The 21,263-nt window shown below is 32.1% G+C and overlaps 1 protein-coding gene across 1 annotated transcript in view; it reads right to left on the reverse strand.

Moving 5' to 3' along the window:
• Nucleotides 1-21,263, reverse strand: part of LOC127709607 (uncharacterized) — a 187,467-nt gene that overhangs the window by 35,114 nt on the left and 131,090 nt on the right. The window contains exons 67-79 of the mRNA XM_052215208.1: nt 20,639-20,850; nt 18,469-18,655; nt 17,329-17,499; nt 16,067-16,462; nt 15,707-15,857; nt 14,791-14,924; nt 12,184-12,272; nt 10,156-10,339; nt 8,818-8,929; nt 5,312-5,513; nt 3,537-3,731; nt 1,823-2,045; nt 519-807 (exon numbers count right to left, since the gene is read on the reverse strand). Of these exons, the coding sequence (XP_052071168.1) occupies nt 519-807; nt 1,823-2,045; nt 3,537-3,731; nt 5,312-5,513; nt 8,818-8,929; nt 10,156-10,339; nt 12,184-12,272; nt 14,791-14,924; nt 15,707-15,857; nt 16,067-16,462; nt 17,329-17,499; nt 18,469-18,655; nt 20,639-20,850 (2,545 nt within the window). The remainder of the gene's footprint in view (nt 1-518; nt 808-1,822; nt 2,046-3,536; nt 3,732-5,311; nt 5,514-8,817; nt 8,930-10,155; nt 10,340-12,183; nt 12,273-14,790; nt 14,925-15,706; nt 15,858-16,066; nt 16,463-17,328; nt 17,500-18,468; nt 18,656-20,638; nt 20,851-21,263) is intronic.

A 21,263-nucleotide genomic window follows, 5' to 3' on the forward strand; every position in this document is an offset into this window, starting at 1 on the left:
AATAAGTAATATTATGGTAGTAATCAAACCATTTTTCAATACGTTTGGGTCACTGGCCATCTTCAGTTTCTTTTTTATCCTTCTTAACTACTGTAAATTCAGATATTATTGCGAGGTTTTTATTAATGCGGATAATGCGAATGGGTGAATATCGCAATAATAAGAACTCGCATTCTGATATCTGATACATATATCTGTATGCAGATTTTCCTGAAATCGCAATAATTAGTCTAGAGTTTTTGTCCATTTTTCAAACATCGCAATAATAAATGCATGCAATAATTTCTGAATTTACAGTATATGGTAGACATTTCACTTTCACAATTTTTTAGATGTTATACATTTAAATTAAATGATTTATCAGAAATCAACCACACAATTAACCGAAAGACATATCAGCTTTCATTAGTGATATTTTTTTTTCATAAATAATGAATATTAGAGGTAAAGTGATATCAGATGACATAACATAGATGACCTTTTGTGCAAGATGAGCTCGAAAAGTAAACAGTTAATACCTGATATAGAATGCTACTATCACAATCAAATTGATAAAAACAAGCACTGCAACTAAACCAATCAAAGCTTTAATCCAAGGAGACAATCCACAGTCTGGACAAGAACAAGCATATCCACCATACTTGTTGGTGCAGGTGTAAGAGTCTGGACAAGGTTTGCTTAGACATTCATCCACATCCTCTTCACAATGTAGTCCTGTAAACTCTGGTGGGCATTCACAGTTATAATAAAGATCAAAACTCTCAGCTCTGTGAGTATCTTCACAAGGGTAGTTGCTGGTATCCTTTTCTGGAAAAGAATAGTTTTATAATCATTATACAGGTAAAAAGTCGTAACTCGGTTATTTTTTGTCTTTGCTAAAAAAGAATTTTAAAGAATTTTAACCCTATGAAACATTCTGAGCTCTGCCAGTTTCATCACAATCATATTACTGATGTACTTAATTATACAAATGAAAACTATCACCTGTTCTCTGCTTTATTCAGGATGTATTATAGTAATAAAACTAGCCATAAACCCTCAATTCTGTCTTTTTACAACAAAGTTTACTGTTTTTAAGTATTATTAACCTGCTACATTTTAATAATTGAAATAAACAAGAATGTGTCCATAGTACACGGATGCCCCACTCGCACTACCATTTTCTATGTTCAGTGGACCGTGAAATTGGGGTCAAAACTCTAATTTTGCATTAAAATTAGAAAGATCATATCATAGGGAACATGTGTACTAAGTTTCAAGTTGATTGGACTTCAACTTCATCAAAAACTACCTTGACCAAAAACTTTAACCTGAAGCGGGACAGACGGACGGACGAACGGACGCACAGACCGAAAAAACATAATGCCCCTCTACTATCGTAGGTGGGGCATAAAAAGTGGGGAGGCCAAATCCAACATGAAAGTGAAGAGCATTAATATTGCATGCCAAAAATTCTGAAAAGTGTGCCAAATATGTTTTATGCTTTCTTTGACTGGAGGTAGAAAGTTAAAGCTGTTTAATAGGTGTTACAAATAATTCACAATTTTTTAAAGAGAAATTTACAGAAAATTATGTCAAACAACATGCTGACTACTAGACTGGTAGGCATAAAAGTAGACAATTGTGTATCTACATATTAAGATGAAATAGTATGCTGCTCTGCATAAGAAACAAATAATAAGACATTGATATTGGACAGGAACTTTTTTTATTCTAATGCTTTTGCCTTTCACATTGCTAATAGGCAAAACACTTTTTCAGGAGTCAGTGCATAAACACGTAGTAAGAAATTTACGTCACTGAAAGGAGAAGCACATCATACCTTGACACACCCCTTTATTTTGACAAGGTGACTCCATAATAGTAAACTGTACAGTAACCACTTCAGATGTGCCATTCTTATCATCAATGATGTACATCTTTAAATAGTCATAACCATAATAATCAGCTGGCTGAAAATACGTTACTTTGGTATAGATCCACAACATATCTGAAGCACTATATGGTAATGTCTGACTGAAATTTCCACAAGGTTCACTATCCATCTGAAAAAAAAACAATGTTTGGTGCTAACTTTCATAGATTCAATGAAAAAACATCAAATTACAACAATGCAATCAGTATCATTAAGCACTATAGGCCCCCAAATAAATATGTTGTTTAATATTATTTATACATATTGGCAAGATTTGCCATCTTCTATCCTATACTATTTAGTGTCTTGGTTGTTATATATAGGAGACTGAGAGTTTTATATTCCCCTGGGTTTAACAAAATAATTTAAATTATGTCTTTGTTTTTCTGCCAAGCAAAGGTCATCTGATTGTCTTAGAGTCAGAATAATGTGTCTGGGAAGGTGGACACATCTTTCTGTGGACAGTTACTTTGTGAGCTAGCAAGTTAAAATAACAAATCATAGATATAAGAAGATGTGGTATGAGTGTCAATGAGACAACTCTCCATCCAAGTCAAAATTTATAAAAGTAAACCATTATAGGTCAAAGTACGGTCTTCAACACGGAGCCTTGGCTCACACCGAACAGCAAGCTATAAAGGGCCCCAAAAATTACAAGTGTAAAACCATTCAAACGGGAAAACCAACGGTCTAATCTATATAAAAAACAAGAAATGAGAAACACTTATGAACCACATCAACAAACGACAACTACTGAACATCAGATTCCTGACTTAGGACAGGTGCAAACAACTGCAGCGGGTTTTAAACGTTTTAATGGTACCAAACCTTCACCTTTTTCTGAAACAATAGTGTAACATCACAACATAGAAAGACACACTATAGAATATCAACTGAAATGGCTTAACTCAATCAAAAGACATATTAACACCAGTGAACATACACTGAACAAATAAATTTGATCTATGATACAATGTAAATACAAAATAAATAAACTAAGGGAAGATCAGTACTTATCTATGATGATTAGAGTCATCCGTCATATGTATTAAAGATTATAAAATAAATTTAACAACAACTGTCCCATTAAAACCTTTTTTTCAATATTTAATTGACACTTTTGTCAAATTTTATGTTCATGTATGGCAGTTCTGCTGGATGACAGTTAGTTATCAACCAAAATTCCTGATAGATATCATAAATACCAAAATTTACCCAAAGTTTTGAAGCTACTGAATTTTCCCAGCAAAATTATTTTCTTTTTTCATTTTCATTTTTTGTTTTTTTCAAATCTTCTTTTTTGAGTAACATTAGCTTCATGTTTCATAGAAGTTGAAATTGTTAACAGCTGACAGTAACAGCAATAAAAGAGCTGTTCCTTTGTTTTTTGTGTTTTTTGCTAAGCATGTAATTATTTTGTGTCATGAATGGATACCCATATCTTTGTTTTCTATTATGATTAGTCCTTATTCCATATAAATATTTGTATTTTACAGATTACTTTTTAGTTGAAGTAGTTGTGGAATTTTGAAAACTTATCAAAAAGTTCTTATTGAATATACCCCTACACATTACTGTGATTCTAATCAGGAAATTGTATAATCTCACAGTAAATACATACAGCTAATGTCTGTGAACATGAACCTATTTCTGGTGGTATAACCTGTTCCTTGGATACTGTAACAATGCCATGTTCAGGTTGTGACAAAACAACAATTAAACTATCTTTCACATCAATGTCGTATCCTCCAAAAACAGCAGAGAACTGGTCAGACAAGATATGTCCAGTATGGTTCGTCATCTGTTCTAGGTAAATCTGAAAATAATAAAAAAAGAGCAATATTTCAAGTTCTTTTACATAAACCTAAAACTTTTATAAAGAACTGATATTTTTCTGCATACAATTTGTACTGGGTCACGGGAAAACATGTGTAAAAGTAAATTTTGCCATTCATAAAGGGGCATTAGCTACGAAATAAAAAAAAATAAAATATGATTTTTTTTTGTTCAATCATTAATGAAAGTGAAATAGTGAAATAATAATTCGCTTTTAGAAGCCAATCTGGTTTCATTTTGTCATTCAGCCATTAAAAGGAAAAGAATGTCAACCTTAAAATTAAAACAAGGATGAACCATTTGATTGACTGATTCAATCCACATACTTTTTAACCTACAATATGAAATCAAACAGAGTAAGAAAAATCCAATTGCAAGTGGTCACTATCTGTTTATATTTATATCAGGTTATATGACTGTCAGCAGTCTTCGCAGGTCATCTCGATGGTTAATTAGATGGCGTCTAGACAAAAATACACACGAAGTGTTGATACATATTATCCATGCATGGGTCCATGCATGGTTAATTGTTTATTTTAGACTTTTTTTTATTTGGATATACATTTTATTATGTGAGAATTTGAGTCAAATTGGTGAACATGAATTTGACAGCTAATGCCCCTTTAAAGACGGATAGACCAAAATTGTAAAGCTTTATTTTATAAAAAATATCATAAAAATGATAGAAGGGAATTTTGTGATAAGCAGTAAATCAGTGAATTATTATGAACTTAAATGAAAGAAAGTTAAAACTTGAATCACAAGTCACATTATATATGCAAACTTAGCCAATGTTGTAAAAATTTTAATGCACTTTTAGGCATGATTCTATGGGGTCTGTGCAGAAGATTTCAAAATTTAACACTATCAAGCTGCAGAACGAATATAAAATCTATCCCTTCAATAGGAGCCATGAAAAGTTTGAAAATTTTCCTTGTACAATGAGTGCTGTAAAATTTCAAACTGTTAACAAACAGGAAATGGTTGCACAATAAATGTAAAAATTGCTTACTCACAACAACTCAACATTATCAGGCTGCATACAAAAAATTTAACAGTTCCCCTGCATAGAAGCCAAGAAAACTTTGACAAAAATTTTCCTTGCACCATGAGTGTTGTAAAATTTCAAACTATTGGCAAACAGGAAGTGGCTACACAGCAGATGTAAAAATTGCTTACTTGCTACATCTCAACATTATCAAGCTGCAACCAAATATTAACTCATTCCCTTACATAAAAGCAAAAGAAAACTTTGATGAAAGTTTCCCATGGTCATTCAGACAGATAGAGGGTGTCGAGCTGTTACTAGACCTTGTGACGCAGGTAAAAACAAATTTTAATATTCAAACCCAAATAGCTACCATTATACTGAGGAAGGAGAACAACAAGGTGGTCATTTTGACTGGTTAAAAATGGACTGTTATCACACATTAGAACTTACCACAACTGGTTCGCTTGTATCCTGGAACAATAAAGAGCTACCATACTGAGGAAGGAAAACAACAAGGTGGTCATTATCACTGGTTAAAAATGGACTATTATTGTGACATAAGAACTTACCACAACTGGTTCACTTGTATCCTGGAACAATATAGAGCTACCATACTGAGTAAGAAAAACAACAGGGTGATCATTCTGACTGATGACATTGATTGTTATTGTGACATTAGAACTAGCTGCTGGGATGTCTGTCTGATCTTCTGTTAAGAGTATGTGTATATATTCTGTTCCTGTACAGTCTGTACATGGAGTATACAATAATCTTGAAAAGAAATAGATAATAGATATATACCATATTTGGTCATGTATTATACACACTTCATTACCCAAGCCCGTTGATAGAGGGGATGCATATTAAACATATCTGCATGTAGATGGTTTTAATTTTTTTTTTTTTTTATGCATAATTACGTTTTTGTCTTCATTATAGTATATTGAAGACGTTTTTTTATTTAGTTTATTGTTATAATTTTTTTAATAACATTTTTGTTCTTCATTGTTGAATATTTAAAGAACAGGTGTGATATCTAAAAGTAGTAAAGGGGAGCGGAAAAACTATCGGCCAATAACATTACTATCCCGTCTAGGTAAAATATTTACTTCCATTTCAAGAAATAGACTTTGTGATTATTTAGATGAGTTTTTAATTTTACAAGAAAATCAAGCAGGTTTTAGACCAGGATACAGGACAAATGATCATATTTTTGCTCTTTATGCCTTTTTTGAACTCTTGAAATTGAAGAAGAGAAAGTTTATTGTGCGTTTATTGATTTTCAAAGAGACTTTGATTCTATTCAAAGAAATCTCCTCTTATTCAAACTTTTGAATAAAAATATTGACCGAAAGTTTTTCCAAGTTATACAAAATATATATAAAGATATAAAATCCTGTGTTGTCTTCAATAATGAAAAATCTGACTTCTTCCCTTGTGAAATTGGTGTATGACAAGGTGCTTTGTTTTCTGTATATTTTAATGATTAACAAGCATTTTTAGAAGAGTTAGATACAAAAGGTTAGCAATCAATAAGTGCAGACATACAAAATGAATTAGATGTGTATCTCAAGATTTTACTACTATTATATGCTGATGACACTGTTTTATTAGCGGATAGTAACACTGAACTACAAAATATGTTAAACAAATTTGCCATATATTGTAACAAATGGCAACTTAAGGTAAATGTTGATAAAACAAAAGTTCTTGTTTTTACAAACGGTAGAATCCCACATAATTTGATTTTTTTTATCATTGATACTGAAATTGAGATTGTTAAAAATTATAAATATTTAGGAATATTTTTCTTTAAAAGTGGATCATTTTTACAAACTAAAAAATACTTTCGAGACCAAGGAATAAAAGCTATGTATTCTATCTTGAAGAAGAGTAGAATTAATAATTTATCTATTGAATGTCAACTGGATCTCTTTGGTAAGGCTGTTGTACCTATTTTATTATATTGGTCAGAGATTTGGGGTTTTGAAAACTTTGACCTACTAGAGCAGGTGCACCTAAAATTTTGCAAACTTATTTAACTTATGAAGCAATCTACCCCAGACTGTATAGTTTATGCTGAACTTGGCGGATTCATAATTTTTCTTTATGCAAAAGTTCGTATGATAAATTTCTGGGGCAGAATTATAAACGGTAAGTAAATGGTTGATTTATATAAAAAATGTTTTAGATAACTGTGGTATGTCAAATATTTGGGACATGCAGTTTGCAGACAAATGGGTATCAAAAAGTCTGAAACAAAAAACCAAAGATGAGTTCACACAATTATGTTTGTCACAGGTAGATAGCTTACCTAAATACCTATGTTACAGAATTTTATAAGACTAATCTGAAATTTGAGAATTATTTCAACATATTACCTAATAATTTATTATTTGTTTATTGCAAATTTAGATGTGGAAGTCATCAATTACCAATTGAGACGGGAAGATGGCGAGGCTTGTCTCGAAACGACAGACTTTTTCATCTCTCCAACTCAAGTGATATTGGTGACGAATATCATTATATCATGACTTGTAAAGCTTTGGATGTAGAGAGAAAGAAATTTTTACCAGAATATTGCTGTAAAAATCCAAATACATACAAATTTAATGGTTTATTTAATTCAGACAATACTATCGTTTTAGACAAGATTGCACACGCTGAAATGTCTCGCCTTCTTTACTGACCATTGATTTTTATGTTGATAGTCCTAATATAAAGCTTTACTACAAGTATCACATAAATTTAACATGATCCAAGAAAATGAGGTCAAGGTCAGATAAACCAAACCGGAAATACATGTACGCCTTACAATCATTCCATACACCAAATATAGTTGACCTATTGCTTATAGTTTCTAAGAAACAAACTCAACCAGGAAAATGTAACATTGACCAATGAACCATGAAAACTTAACCATGAAAATGAGGTCAAGGTCAGATGAAGTATGCCAGACAGACATGTACACCTTACAATCAATCTATGCATTAAATATAGTTGACCTAATGCTTATAGTATCTAAGAAACAAAATTAACCATGAAAACTTAACATTGACCATTGAACCATGAAAATGAGGTAAAGTACAATGGACAAATGACAGACGGAAACTTCATAACATAAGGCATCTGTATACAAAATATGAAGCATCCAGGACTTCCACCTTCTAAAATATAAAGCTTTTAAGTAGTTAGTTAACACCGCCGCGGCCACCGGATCACTATCCCTATGTCGAGCTTTCTGTGACAGAAGTCGCAAGCTCGACAAAAAATTATGTAAATTTATAAAAATTGTAGAGGTGAAAGTCAGTCCTTCAAGTTAAGTTTGTTCCCACATGTGCATATTTATATATAGATATATGTAATTGTAAATATATTTTTTCCGTAACTATGATATGTAGTTTTATTAAAATAAAGTTCATTCATATCTAGATCTTGCATCAGCTTAAGGGGTTATTAAGTGTGGTGTGTATAATAGCAATTAAATAATCATGTCAAATTTTGAAAAGAGGTCAATATAATATAGTCTGGCAGTGCTCCAAATCAACATGATAAATAAAAAGAAAATATGGAATTAAAGAGTTTTAACATTTTAAAAACTGCTAATTAATTTAATTTAGATAAGTGTTTGATCTCTATTTCTTTTTGTTCCATAATATTCCAAGTAAAGGTTAATCTATGAAAAGGTATATACTATTTAATTTACAAAATTGAAATCAATTAGATTGACATTTAAAATAATAGGTGGAGACCATGTTTAATCCTACTAGCAGTTACCATTAGGAATTATAATTGCTGCTGTAATGCCTATGGTACAATTTCAGATAATGAAAGTCATTTATCTTTAAACAGTAAATGATAAGTAACAAAAAAACAAAGGAAACTCATAGTTTCTGTTCCATGACAGTGAGCAAAAAATTAAAACACAAATTTGATACCCATTACCTTACTACATGTATAACATCCTGACAAACCAAATAAAAGTAACTGACAAACAATAGAAAAGACAAATGGATACAAATATACCCCAACTCTGTGAAACTGGTTGATCTATATGTATCAAACTATAACTTACATTCCATCAGTAGTGAGACTTGGAGTACCAATTGAGTAGGTAGAATTTTCTAAATAAAACAAAATGGTGTCTTGATCATCATCTGTAGCTTCTAGTAAATACTGAAGAGTTCCTGAAATGTATACATTGCAGTTTTAATAGTTGTCTTTACAAATTTGATTAGCAGTCAAGGCATATATGTTTAAATTTAAATACTCTAGCCTGCTAATATCTAATTGGTAGAAGACAGCAAACAATGATAAACATTATATATATATAAATATATTTCTTTATGATTGATTGTATGATTTTTGTTTGCTTAACATCCAGTGGCAAATATTTGGATAAAAGACATGTTGGTCAAGGGTTACACTTAATACCCCCATCACCTAAGGCGGGGGCATTAAAAACAAAAGGGAGCTTATTTTAATAGATATAAATCAGTCATCAAAGTTTCATGAAAACTGCTCAAAGCATTTTTGAGTTATTGTCCGAAAACTGGAAAATTCCCCCATTTTTATGATTAAAATCCCATAACTAGGAAACGTGAAATCTAAAATTTGTACAAATCGAAAGTGAGCTTGTCAATAGAATCACACAATTCACAAGTTTCATGAATATTGGTTAAAGCGTTTTTAAGTCAATGTCCAAAATGTTAACGACGGACGAACAGACATAATACGTCCCATAAAATGATCTTTTTAAAAAGATATGTGGACAGGTTAAATGCAGCTGTCCCAAATGAGGAGCTATGTTGGCCTGAAAATGTCTTTGCATATGGGTCTATGATTTTCCCTAATCATCTTTCCCATACAATTATCTGTCACCAAGAACTCAATTGCTGAAATCCTGAATGGTGTCGTTTGGTTTTATTTGTTGTCTTTGCAGTAAGTCCAGAAAAAGGACTTCAATTAGACGAGCAATGATTTGGATGCCGATTTTAGAGAGAAAAAATGTAATTTGATTAGAGGGGATCAAGGATCAGCCATCAATTTGGAGTCTTATTTTATTATCATTTCAGATCAGAATTCAATTTGAGAGAAGCTCAATCGGACTCAAAATTTATATTTTACCACTACATCCAGTGTGATAAGGCAATTTTCTGCTAAAACAGTTCAAATTTTAATGGAGATGATATGTTTACAGACCTACTCGACCCTGAAAATTCACATTAAAATGCAATCATCAAATAATATCATCTATTACCATTTGTCATGCCTGACATATGGCTTGAAGAAAATGTAAATATAAGGTTGTGTTTCAAGACATAATTTAAATTTGAAGCCATTATTGGGATTTTCTTAACAATGCAAAGCAATATATACATAAGAACAAAATATACCTCCCATAACAGCTTACCTGAATCTTCCTCCATAGTTATAGAATTAAGGCTAATCAATTTTGGTGGTGTATTGTATATAGATGATGATACCATCGATAAGGAGAACTGGGTCTCCTCTGTGAAATATTCTGTTTCTACAATAGACCTTTTCTTACGACTGTTAGTAGAATTATCACCTTTTGAACTCCAGGTTCTACAAACCTGAAATGAAAGAAAGAATCATCATTGTTAAAGTGTTCAGGATAAGTTGGCCAATAAGGCCAAAAATAGTAAAAATTGCCTTTCAAAGTCAAAAGTAAACTGACAACGCTCCATCGTCATCTATGAAACAGATATTCCATAACGGTCAACCAATTCGTGAAGGTGTCTGTAAAATTTTCAAAGGGTTGATTTCAACTTCACCACTTGGAACTCTTGGTTTAACAGCTTCCTTGTGAGCAGCAACCCTCTATCGAGGCATTTCAAGAGAATAATAACTCTTTGACTTATTTATAGATCTTTTCTTAACGATAATTTTTGCACTTCAATATTTTTCTCTATCTTTTACAGTTTTCAATATTACAACCCCTCATCCCCGAAAAAGAAAAAAACCCCAAAAAATAAGACGGTGTCAAAATGAAGGCAAACCAGGTTTTTACTATATTATTGTTATGCATTGTCAAAGTAATGAAGAACAATTACTTCAGGACATCAAAGTGAAAATAGTCAATATTGAATGAATTATCAAACTTAATAATCAGTAACCAGTAACATATATATCAAAATTTAAAAAGCCTTGGTTGAAAGGTTCATAAGTAATTTAAAAATGGAAGCAACTAGAGTCGCAGACGACATTCAACCTCAAATCTATCCCGGATTTCCATTTGGAAAACCTAGTTCAAAATGGACAAAAATTGGCATTTAAGGGAAATAATTGCTATAAGGAGTAAACTTCCCAGAAAGGCTATGTGAAATTCTTCTTAATCACTTTTGTAACTTACAGTTTCTACTTTTAAAGATAATAGCCAAGTATGCATACTAATGGTGAAAAAAAAATCTTCATTTTAGGGCAATAACTCTAAGGAATCGGGTGACTTTTCTGGTCAAAATAAACATAAGGTAGATTTTGACATTCTGAACATTTTTGCCCTGCCAGAATTTCTCGACCTATATCAGTTTTTAAGATCTTAAACCAATACTAGCATTTTATCGCTTTGTTCTATTTTTAACCAAGGCGGCAAGGGTTCATCTGACATAGTTTATAACTATAACTATAAATACATGATAGTGCATGTTTGGTTGTAATTGGCCTGATATTTCCATAGAAGATTTTATAACAGACATAAAGGGACAGACACAAAGGTGAGCTCAATTGCTAAAACATGTGAAAATCATCATTTATTCACAATAACCTATGTAATGAGTCCTCTGACAATTTTTGTCTAAATTGGTGTATAGGTAGACTGTATATTTTGATATGAAAAAAGGAGATATGAGATACATGTCAATGAAACGAACATTTTTGTCATTGCTAGATTTTCTATATGTTTATGACTTTCAAGATATAAGACAATACCTTGCATTTTTACCTTATGTTCTATAATAAGCCACAGCTGCAATTTTTCTATTTTGCTTAGCCAGAAAATAACACAGTTTAAAACTAGACACCAAGAAGATGGTTGTGGCCAAGTTTGGTCCAGATTGACCAAATAGTTTCAGGTGAAAATTGTTAAAGAAAAAATCTGTGTCCATAGGGCAACATGATAAACTTGTACAATCACATTTCCATAGTTAATTGACTGTAAAATCTTGATTAAAACCATAATTTGGTATATATATTCTACAAAGTTCTCATCATAATAACAAAAACCTATTACATCTGGATACTTAAAGCATGCACAAGGGATATAACTTCTGATTGACAAACACTTAGTTGTAGTTGATATGGTATATTAAAAGGAGATAATGATAGCAGATGCTGCAATAAATAAATGAACATTTTCAACACCATAATTTCTTCCCACAGTTAAAGATTGAAATGTCTAAGGCCTTCATGTTAAACTTGCCAGAATGGAAGTACTTCCATCAGAATTTGTAGTTTCTTTATTACTATGGTCAGCACATGTCTCACTGGTCAGCTCCCATTGATTATTCACTAAAAATATACCAGTGGATAATTAGAGAAATTTACAATAAATGATCACAATTATATCAAAATTAAACTATGACTCATGGATGGCAAACTAATATTGTGCAATGGTAAGTCAAACTAGCTATATATATAGAGACCTTTGAGAATTGTAAAGTGTGTGCAAAATTTTCAAAAATGCAAAGTTGCGACAACATTTAGGTTATTTGAAAGATCAATCAATTCTGAAAGAGAAAACATCTACATGCAGACACACTTTTTAAAATTAATTTACAAACATAATTCTGTTAAATTGGCATGCATAATTTCTGAGATACAAATTGAATCAAAAAATTTTACACTGACAACTGGAATTTCAAAAAAGGATAATTAGGCAAACAGACTATAATGGTTTACTTTTATAAAATTTGACTTGGATGGAGAGTTGTCTGTCTCATTGGCACTCATACCACATCTTCTTATATCTATATATGATAGATGGCTATATCCACCTCACACAAAACCTTAACATCAAATATAGTTATTATGGATTCATTATGTTTCATTGGATACCAATTTTCGTGGATTTCGTTGTTATAGGGGAACCACAAATTTAAATGCTCAAATTACAAATTTTCCATAGGCTTTAGCAAAACCACGAAATTAAATATCCACGAAAGTGTAAGTATCTATGAAAATTGATACCCACGAAAAATAAATGAATCCACAGTAACATATTATGTACTGTTTCTTTGATATCAACCATATCTTCAAATAAACCTGACAAATTTTCTTAAAATCTAGCTGACAAAAAAGTATGAAAGTGAGAATAGTTATCAAAGGTACCAGGATTATAATTTAATACGCCAGACGCGCGTTTCGTCTACATAAGACTCAGAAGGTGCTTTCAATATATATGATCCATAACATTTGCATTTGTAAGAGAATAAGTCCCATAATAAGGCATATAGAGGCAATACCACCACACTTTATGTCTTATAATTAAATGAAAAATCAAGCATTTTCCAAAATAAAAAATTACCAATTTAGACTTATTTAACACATGAAGTCACATTCTTTATCCATCAATTCCAACCCATTTTAGTACTCGTGTAAAAATTTGATTGCATAAAAGGAAATTAACTTGCCTGGTAGAAGGTTGAATGGCATTTTCTACTTTCAGTTTTGTTTTGAGGCCAAAGAAGTTTCTCCACTTCAAGTGTATTAAATTCTTTTTAAAACCAACTCATATAATTAAAAAAAGTTGAACTGCAAGCTACTGCTATTAAATGATATCCCTCTTATAAGATTTCAGTAAACAGGAAATTGAAGAGCAATGTATGTGAAAATGCATTACAGGGTAGTATGCTCACAGGAAAGATGATACCAAATGCATGGTGCTCTGATTCATAGTAACTGAGAAAATGCAAAGGATATTGATTGAGTAAAAATATATCAGTATTGGGAAGAAAACTCATCATACAATAAAGCATCATCAGGGGAGGCTCAGAACTAAATTTTAGGAAGCTTTGCTTGGTAGTTCCTGAGAAAAATGTGATGGAAATTTCATACAAGGTCATATAATGTGTAAGAATATAAAATTATAAGTATTTTGTAAACTAGAAGTTGATGACAAATATGAACAAAAATGTGTCCATAGTAAACGGATGTCCCACTCGCATTATCATTTTCTATGTACAGTGGACCGTGAAATTGGGGTCAAAACTCTAATTTGGCATTAACATTAGAAAGATCATATCATAGGGAACATGTGTACTAAGTTTCAAGTTGATTGGACTTCAACTTCATCAAAAACTACCTTGACCAAAAACTTTAACCTGAAGCAGGACACACAGACGAACGAACGGATGAAAGAACGAATGGACGCACAGACCGAAAAATATAATGCCCCTCTATAAAAACCTCTTATAACATGATCAATGTACTCTCAGATTTTTACTTAGTGTCTTTTTTGTTGTGGGATGTATAGATACACTGCCACGTCCATTCTGTGTTCTCGGAAGATGTTTTCTGCTTTGTATCGATCTGATGAGTTATGCCCTTTTCAACTGATTTTTATAGTTATTCTTATTTTGTAATGTTACACCACTGTCCCAGGTTAGGGGAGGGTTTGGAAACTGCAAACTAGTTTAAATGATAGTTGTATCATTGGCAATTAATATTTATCATATACCACATCTCAATAATTTTATACAGGAAGCTTTCTACCAAATTCAAGTAAGCTATGATTTGTAGTTTTTGAGCAAAATATGATGGATATTTCATTTGAAAGATGGACAGGTTTGAAACAGTGCACCCCACCTTCCTTAGCACAGAGGTATATTTATGTCTTTCTTAGTTTGCCTTGCCTTCAATGTCATAATTTTACAAGGAAAACAATTAGTTTTGCAATGAAATGTCAGGTGGATTATACACAACACAAGTGAAGTAATTTTTTTAATTTACTATTTTCACATGCAGCTGCTTGTGATGTACTAGTATCTGTGGTATTACAACTGCATATTTCAATTAATCAATATTATACCTGGATTCCAATGTGTCAACATGATCCGTTGATCTTCATCTGAAGTGGTATCAAAATAAGTTATGTTGACTGGTCCTGGCATAGGTAAATGTCCAATTGGTACCAGAGTAAAGGAAAATATACTTGTTGATAATCTGAAATAAAAGAATAAATAAATGGTCACTAGGGGCTCCCTTAATAAAGTTTATTGCAAACTTGTTTCATTGAACCTAGTGTGGTAATTAATTAATCTGATGTACGTTTTTTCTAGCATACTTACAATCCTGTTAAAAATGAAAAAAAAAAATCAATATCTCTAAAATAAAATTTTGAATCAAAACCAAAAAGTATACAAATCTTTAGATTAATATAACTAAGAAGTGTGTAAAATTTTAAGCAATAATCATAAATCTTTTTTGAGATACGGTGCAACATGTGAAAAACCCCTCCCCCTTTTTTTACAAAATAATCAATAACTCAAAAATAAAATTTTGAATCATCACCAAAAAGTAAACAGATCTTAAGATTAATATAACTAAGAAGTGTGTAAAGTTTTAAGCAATAAATTATTTTTGAGATACGGCGCGACATGTGAAAAAAAAACACTTACCTGTTTTAGTTACTAAGTCCCGTAACTCAAAAAGTTTTAATCTTATTTTCACCAAAAAGTATACAGATCGTTTGACCATCATAAGAAACAACTATCTTAAGTTTCATGAAATTTGGATAAGTCGTTCTCAAGTTACGGTGCGCCATGTTTACGCTGGACAGACAAACGGACTGACGGACAGACGACATTTGTATACCATAATACGTCCCGTCAAAATTTTGACGAGCGTATAAAAACCAACACCTATGTCTCCGCTTCTGCAGCTTTTGTTGTAGGCGAGACAACATTGATTCATATAGATTTTGTCCTTTTATTATATACACCTACCTTCTATATAGAAGTCTGTCTACTAAGTCCATTGTATCATTAGGATTTACTATATAGGGTTGGAACTCTGCTGAGGATACTGAATCATAAACAGTGGTTAAATCTGTACTATCTAATGGTTCCATCAATATACTCTGTCCAGAGGCAAGTCCTGAAAAATACCAAAAACATTTAAATCGGTTTCAGCTAATGGTTTCATCAAGATATACAAATGTCTAGAGAAAACTTTTGAACAAAAAGTAACATAGCTGTAAATGTATAAAATCAATTAAAAAGGTTAAAACTGAATTTTAATCAGCAGCACAATCAATATCGTTCCACTTCTTACCAAGATAACAAAACTTCATATGAAATACTCACCATCAGGTGTAATTAAAACAAGTGTATCCCCTAAACTCCTCCTCTTCCTCCTGTTACTAGACATATCATACTCCACCTCCAGAGGTTCACCTCCCACTGATGTCTTCATCACAGCTTTATCATTCATCATTGTAACTGTTCCCAAGGACTTATTACTACATAGATAGGCATCATTACAAGCTCTGAGGGTTATAAACAGAGTTCTCCCTGGCTCCATGTGGAATGTATTAGAAGAAGAACTACTCTGGTCTTTTCTGAGCTCATGTAAGTCATACAATTTATACTCATTCATGAAAATAGAGCCATTCTTTATTAAAACTGTACCAGACATGTTTACACTGATGTAGGTACAAGGGAAAATATCATCTTTATGTTCTGATGTTCCAATACATATATCTGAAAGTAGCATATGAACAAAAGTTAACTGTAATAAAGAAATTCCTCACTTGTGTAATTGTAGTCAGTCTATCAAGCAAGAAAAAGAGCTGATTCTTAGCTTTCGGTTATATCAGTTGCATTTTTTTACCATTTATTAATGCACAATATTTTTCTTATCAATTTCATTGATTGTCTGTCGAAAGTTTCACAGAGGTTGATGACAATATTTATATGTAATATTTATTCTTGAAATACTTGTTCACCTTTTCCCTTTCAATCTGTTTTTTATGCAACCAATCCCAATTTTAGAGCTACATTTATACATTTTTTTCTTGCCAAGTTATCAAAAAAATATTATAACTTGCCTAGTGGTTGTCAAATGTTACAGTAGTACTTTATCAATTTTCAAATTTGTTCTGCTAAATTGATATGAAAATATTCAATAGTTTAAATTGGCTTTGAACTAGCTTTCAGTAACAGCAAGTGCTCTTAGATCAATACTTTGCGTCTTTTATTAGTTTTTTTGTCTTTGTGTCAATCTGATGAGTCAGCTGTTATACTACTTCCCAGTAAGGGGGAAAAAAGCCCCTGAAAAAAACACAACATTCCGTGTGTGTCTATTCAAAGTCAGGATCCTGGTAATTCAGTGGTTCGATCTTGATGGTTGGTGTCGGTCATATTTGTTTTTCATTTACTGTTTTATTGGTTTGCTAGTTGTCTCATTGGCAATTATACTCTATCGTCTTATTTTTTAAAATGATCCCAAAAATGTGGTGTTTAGAAATCATTGTTTTGATTAAAATGCATTTTATTATTTATATCCTTGCCTTCACTGTAAAAACAAGTTGCAATAGTGATAATGCTTTCACTATGATAAATCTTACCATATCTTGTTACTCTTTTATCCTCACTCAGGGAAAATGAGAAGCCTATAGTGTCAGGGTCTGTACCACGTTTAGAATCTGAAGGGGTGACAGGTTCATCAAAATCTTCAGCTCCTACCAGTGTGGAATTGATGGCTTGAACATCAGGAGGTTCAAGAAGAGCTATCACACCTATTAAAAGTCAAATGAAATGAATTGTTGAAGACATAATACCAGTATAATCCCCTTACACGAAGAAATGTTTAAATGTCCTTCCTTTACTTCAGAAGACCTTGTGTTTAGGTTAGTGTTCAGTTTAGGAATAGGGTTAGAATAGGGTTATGATATAAGGACGTTAAAGTAAGCTATGGGTATTGGTAAGGTTTGGAGCAAGGTTAGTTTAGCATATCCCTAAAATATGCTGAGTCTCCTAGAGTATATGAAGTCCATTGTAATGGCCATTGTTCAATGCAATGCAGTATTCTTCAGCAGCAATATTTAAACAATAGCTGGGGCTACCTTAATTGGCTTCCAGTAGTAGGGAGATCCTACTTTCCAAATTATGTGCCTTCTTTATTTTCTTGTTCAAGTGTCTTTTTCATCCTGTTCCTAGCTGAAGATTTCTTTTGCACATTTTACTTTTACTGTGACTTGACTGTAAGTGTTGCTCTCCACCTATTGCATTTTTTTTTCTCAAAATTCTGACCAAATTGCAATTTGTTTTATAATACCAAACTGTTCAACAGGACAGATATTTGAACAAACTGCTGTAGAAAACCAGTCAAGTCATGAAAGTGCAAGGTGATAAAATGAAGCATACTTACAATCCTATAAGACTTCATTCCACTTCAATTATATAATGAAAAATCAGTCAACAATTTTTATACAAATTGTATTGTAATTGTCATGCTAAAGGTGATAGGTAGTAATTTTGAATTGCTATAAAAATGTCCAAACTAAGCTTTCATACAATTTTTCTTTTGAAAAGTCTTCTTCATTCATAAGAATCAGAAATCATTTGAATTAAAACATCTTATATTCAGTAAAATATATGTGAAATTACAATACGTTGTTATATATTCAAAAGAATGATGATTTTAGGTTATCTCCCATGGAAACTTTAGAGGTAGATGAATTTCCTCTTGTAAGCTATTATTCTACCTGTATTATCATTCCACTGTGTAATTTGTCCTGCTCCATTCTGACATATTATAGAGACGTAATAAGTTTGGTTACTTTGCAGTACTCCCTCTAGTGAGCTGTTTATACCAATCTGTCTGACACCTAGTGATGTAAATGGTTGTATCTCCTCTCCACCAACTGTTGTCCCAATAGCCCATGAATTATTCTGAGTTAGAAATATATCAAAATAAAGTTGTCCACCATAAGTATTTGTAAAACAAGAATGTGTCCATAGTACAGGGATGCCCCACTCGCACTATCATTTTCTATTTTCAGTGGACCGTAAAATTGGGGTCAAAACTCTAATTTGGCATTAAAATTAGAAAGATCATATCATAAGGAACATGTGTACTAAGTTTCAAGTTGACTGGACTTCAACTTCATCAAAAATGGGGCCTCGGTGGCTGAGTGGTCTAAGTAGTCGAACGTCTGTATCACTAGCCAGTCAACACTGAGGTTGTGAGTTCGAATCCAGGTCAGGTGCACTCGACTCCAATCTTAATTGACAAGGATTGTCAGTATTCCTACCAAAGGTCGATGGTTCTCTCCGGGTACTTCAGCTTCCTCCACCAATAAAAACTGACCGCCACGAAATAGCACAATAGTGTTGAAAGTGGCGTTAAACACCAATCGATCAATCAATCATCAAAAACTACCTTAACTCAAAACTTTAACCTGAAGCAGGACAGACGGACAAATGGACGGACTGACAGAAGAACGGACGCACAGACAAAATAACATAATGCCCCTCTACTATTGTAGGTGGGGCATAAAAACAAAATGGTCATGAGTACACTTGAATCTGCACATGAAAACAACTTTTGAACAACTAACAAAATAAAAAATGCCTACCTTAATAATTTGTGATGTTTCCTTTTAATACTACTCATTACTCATAAAATCCTCCTAGGAAGGCTGTTATTGACAGATTTAAGTAAATTTACAGTTAAATTGTCCCATATGTATCAGATTTCACGTTCTAGGTCTTTGGTGTTATTTATGTTTTGAGTACTTTTTTGCAATTCCCCTCATTATTTTAATGAATAGTTATGGCGGAATACTGTAGCTGTATATGAAATATATATTTCTATTGACATAAAAGTAACAAGTCTCACAAAATATCATGTAGGAGGATGTAACCTTGTTGATTGTTTATTCAATACACTGTATTTAGTAAAATCCTTGAAATGAAACTTGATCAAACTGAGAAATGTGATGGGAGCCATCACAGAGGGCCCTGTTCAGGTAAACAAGTCAATTGTAACAAGTTATTCTATTTGAACATAGCTTATACCCACAGAAGGCAGAAATTTTCTGATGCACCCCTATCTGATCCCAAAACTGCAAGGGGTTTTTAAAGTTTGAGAGCTAGAAATATTTTTTTTTACATATGCACAAGGCTTGCATACATTGCTTAGTTGTTTATATCTTATTTTCATTCTAATGCTTCTTTAGCTGTCTCTATATAATTATTTGTTTTCCATTTAGAGATATCTGGTTGTATAAAGTAGTTGAGGGTCATAAAAGTATTTTTTTAAAGGAAATCTTAATCTGATGCTTTGACTATGTTTTCATGCTGTTCAAGATAACATTTTTGAATACTTAAACCATTTCCCATATTTCCAAGGAAATTATTCCATTTTTATTTTTTTTTTTCTTATATTTAAACCACTTCAGATTTTTTTTGTTTAAAAGCTTTTACTGCAAACTGGTTGATTTGAAAAATAAATTATGTGTCCCACTGTTCATAGTCAGAACTGCTTTAAGACACCAAGATAACTGGAGTCGGTTTCACAAAAAACTTACGACTAAGATTGATCGTAAGTATACTGAATTGTTCATGACTTACAATCAATCTTAGTCGTAAGTACTTTTGTGAAACCGACTCCTGAATCCTAATTATTTCATGTATCAGATTTGTATACTATGTACTGATTTATTTGAATAAAATATTGTTTAAACTAAGATAACTTGTATTGGTCTAACTGTTAAACATTTTGTGTATTAAAATTCTATATTCATTATTCAAAACTTTTGTGTTGCCCAAAGATGAGACCTGAATAATCGATCTTTTTGCTGCAATATTACAGTACATGAAGAATAAAAAATTGCAGCTTATAACTAAGAATTTTTAAAGGGCTTAAATTACCTTGATTAAACTTTCATCATCATAACAGTACCAGAAAGCTTTAATAGTGTTACTGGATGCTTGGTACTTCACTGGTGTAAACTCTCCTTGGGTCACATCAACATAAATCTGGCTGTTCATTACATCAGGATCAAATACAGGTGGGGTAATGTCAATGTAGAATCCATCTGATGATCCTTCAGTGGTCAGGCCATTTCCTAACAATACTCTTACTAAAAATCATTACTTACACAATTAACTGATGTCAAAATTCATTTCAAACAAACATTTTCACTAAAAGATTGGAATAAATATACTTGCTAGGGTGTCCCTTCTTAACATTATTCTACCCAATTCTAATATGACGTTCTTCTTTCGCTTTGGAAACAAAGCCATGTTCTAATTCCAATAAAACATGGGCTACATGTGACTGAAGTCACAATTGAAATTGCAATGTCAGCTGTGTTTTGAACAACACCGGAAATCAAAATGGACATTTGTTTTGGTGTTGCTCGCTAGGAAATTAAATAAAATCCTTCTAAAAGTAAGTTTAAATGTATATTTTAATTTGTTTATAGTGAAACGGTTGATTTTCTATAACGTTTTAGCTTCTTCAATCAAAATTGATGCCTTTTGAACACATATT

This window comes from Mytilus californianus, unplaced genomic scaffold (genome assembly GCF_021869535.1).
Source record: "Mytilus californianus isolate M0D057914Y unplaced genomic scaffold, xbMytCali1.0.p SCAF_7, whole genome shotgun sequence".
NCBI lineage: Eukaryota > Metazoa > Mollusca > Bivalvia > Mytilida > Mytilidae > Mytilus > Mytilus californianus.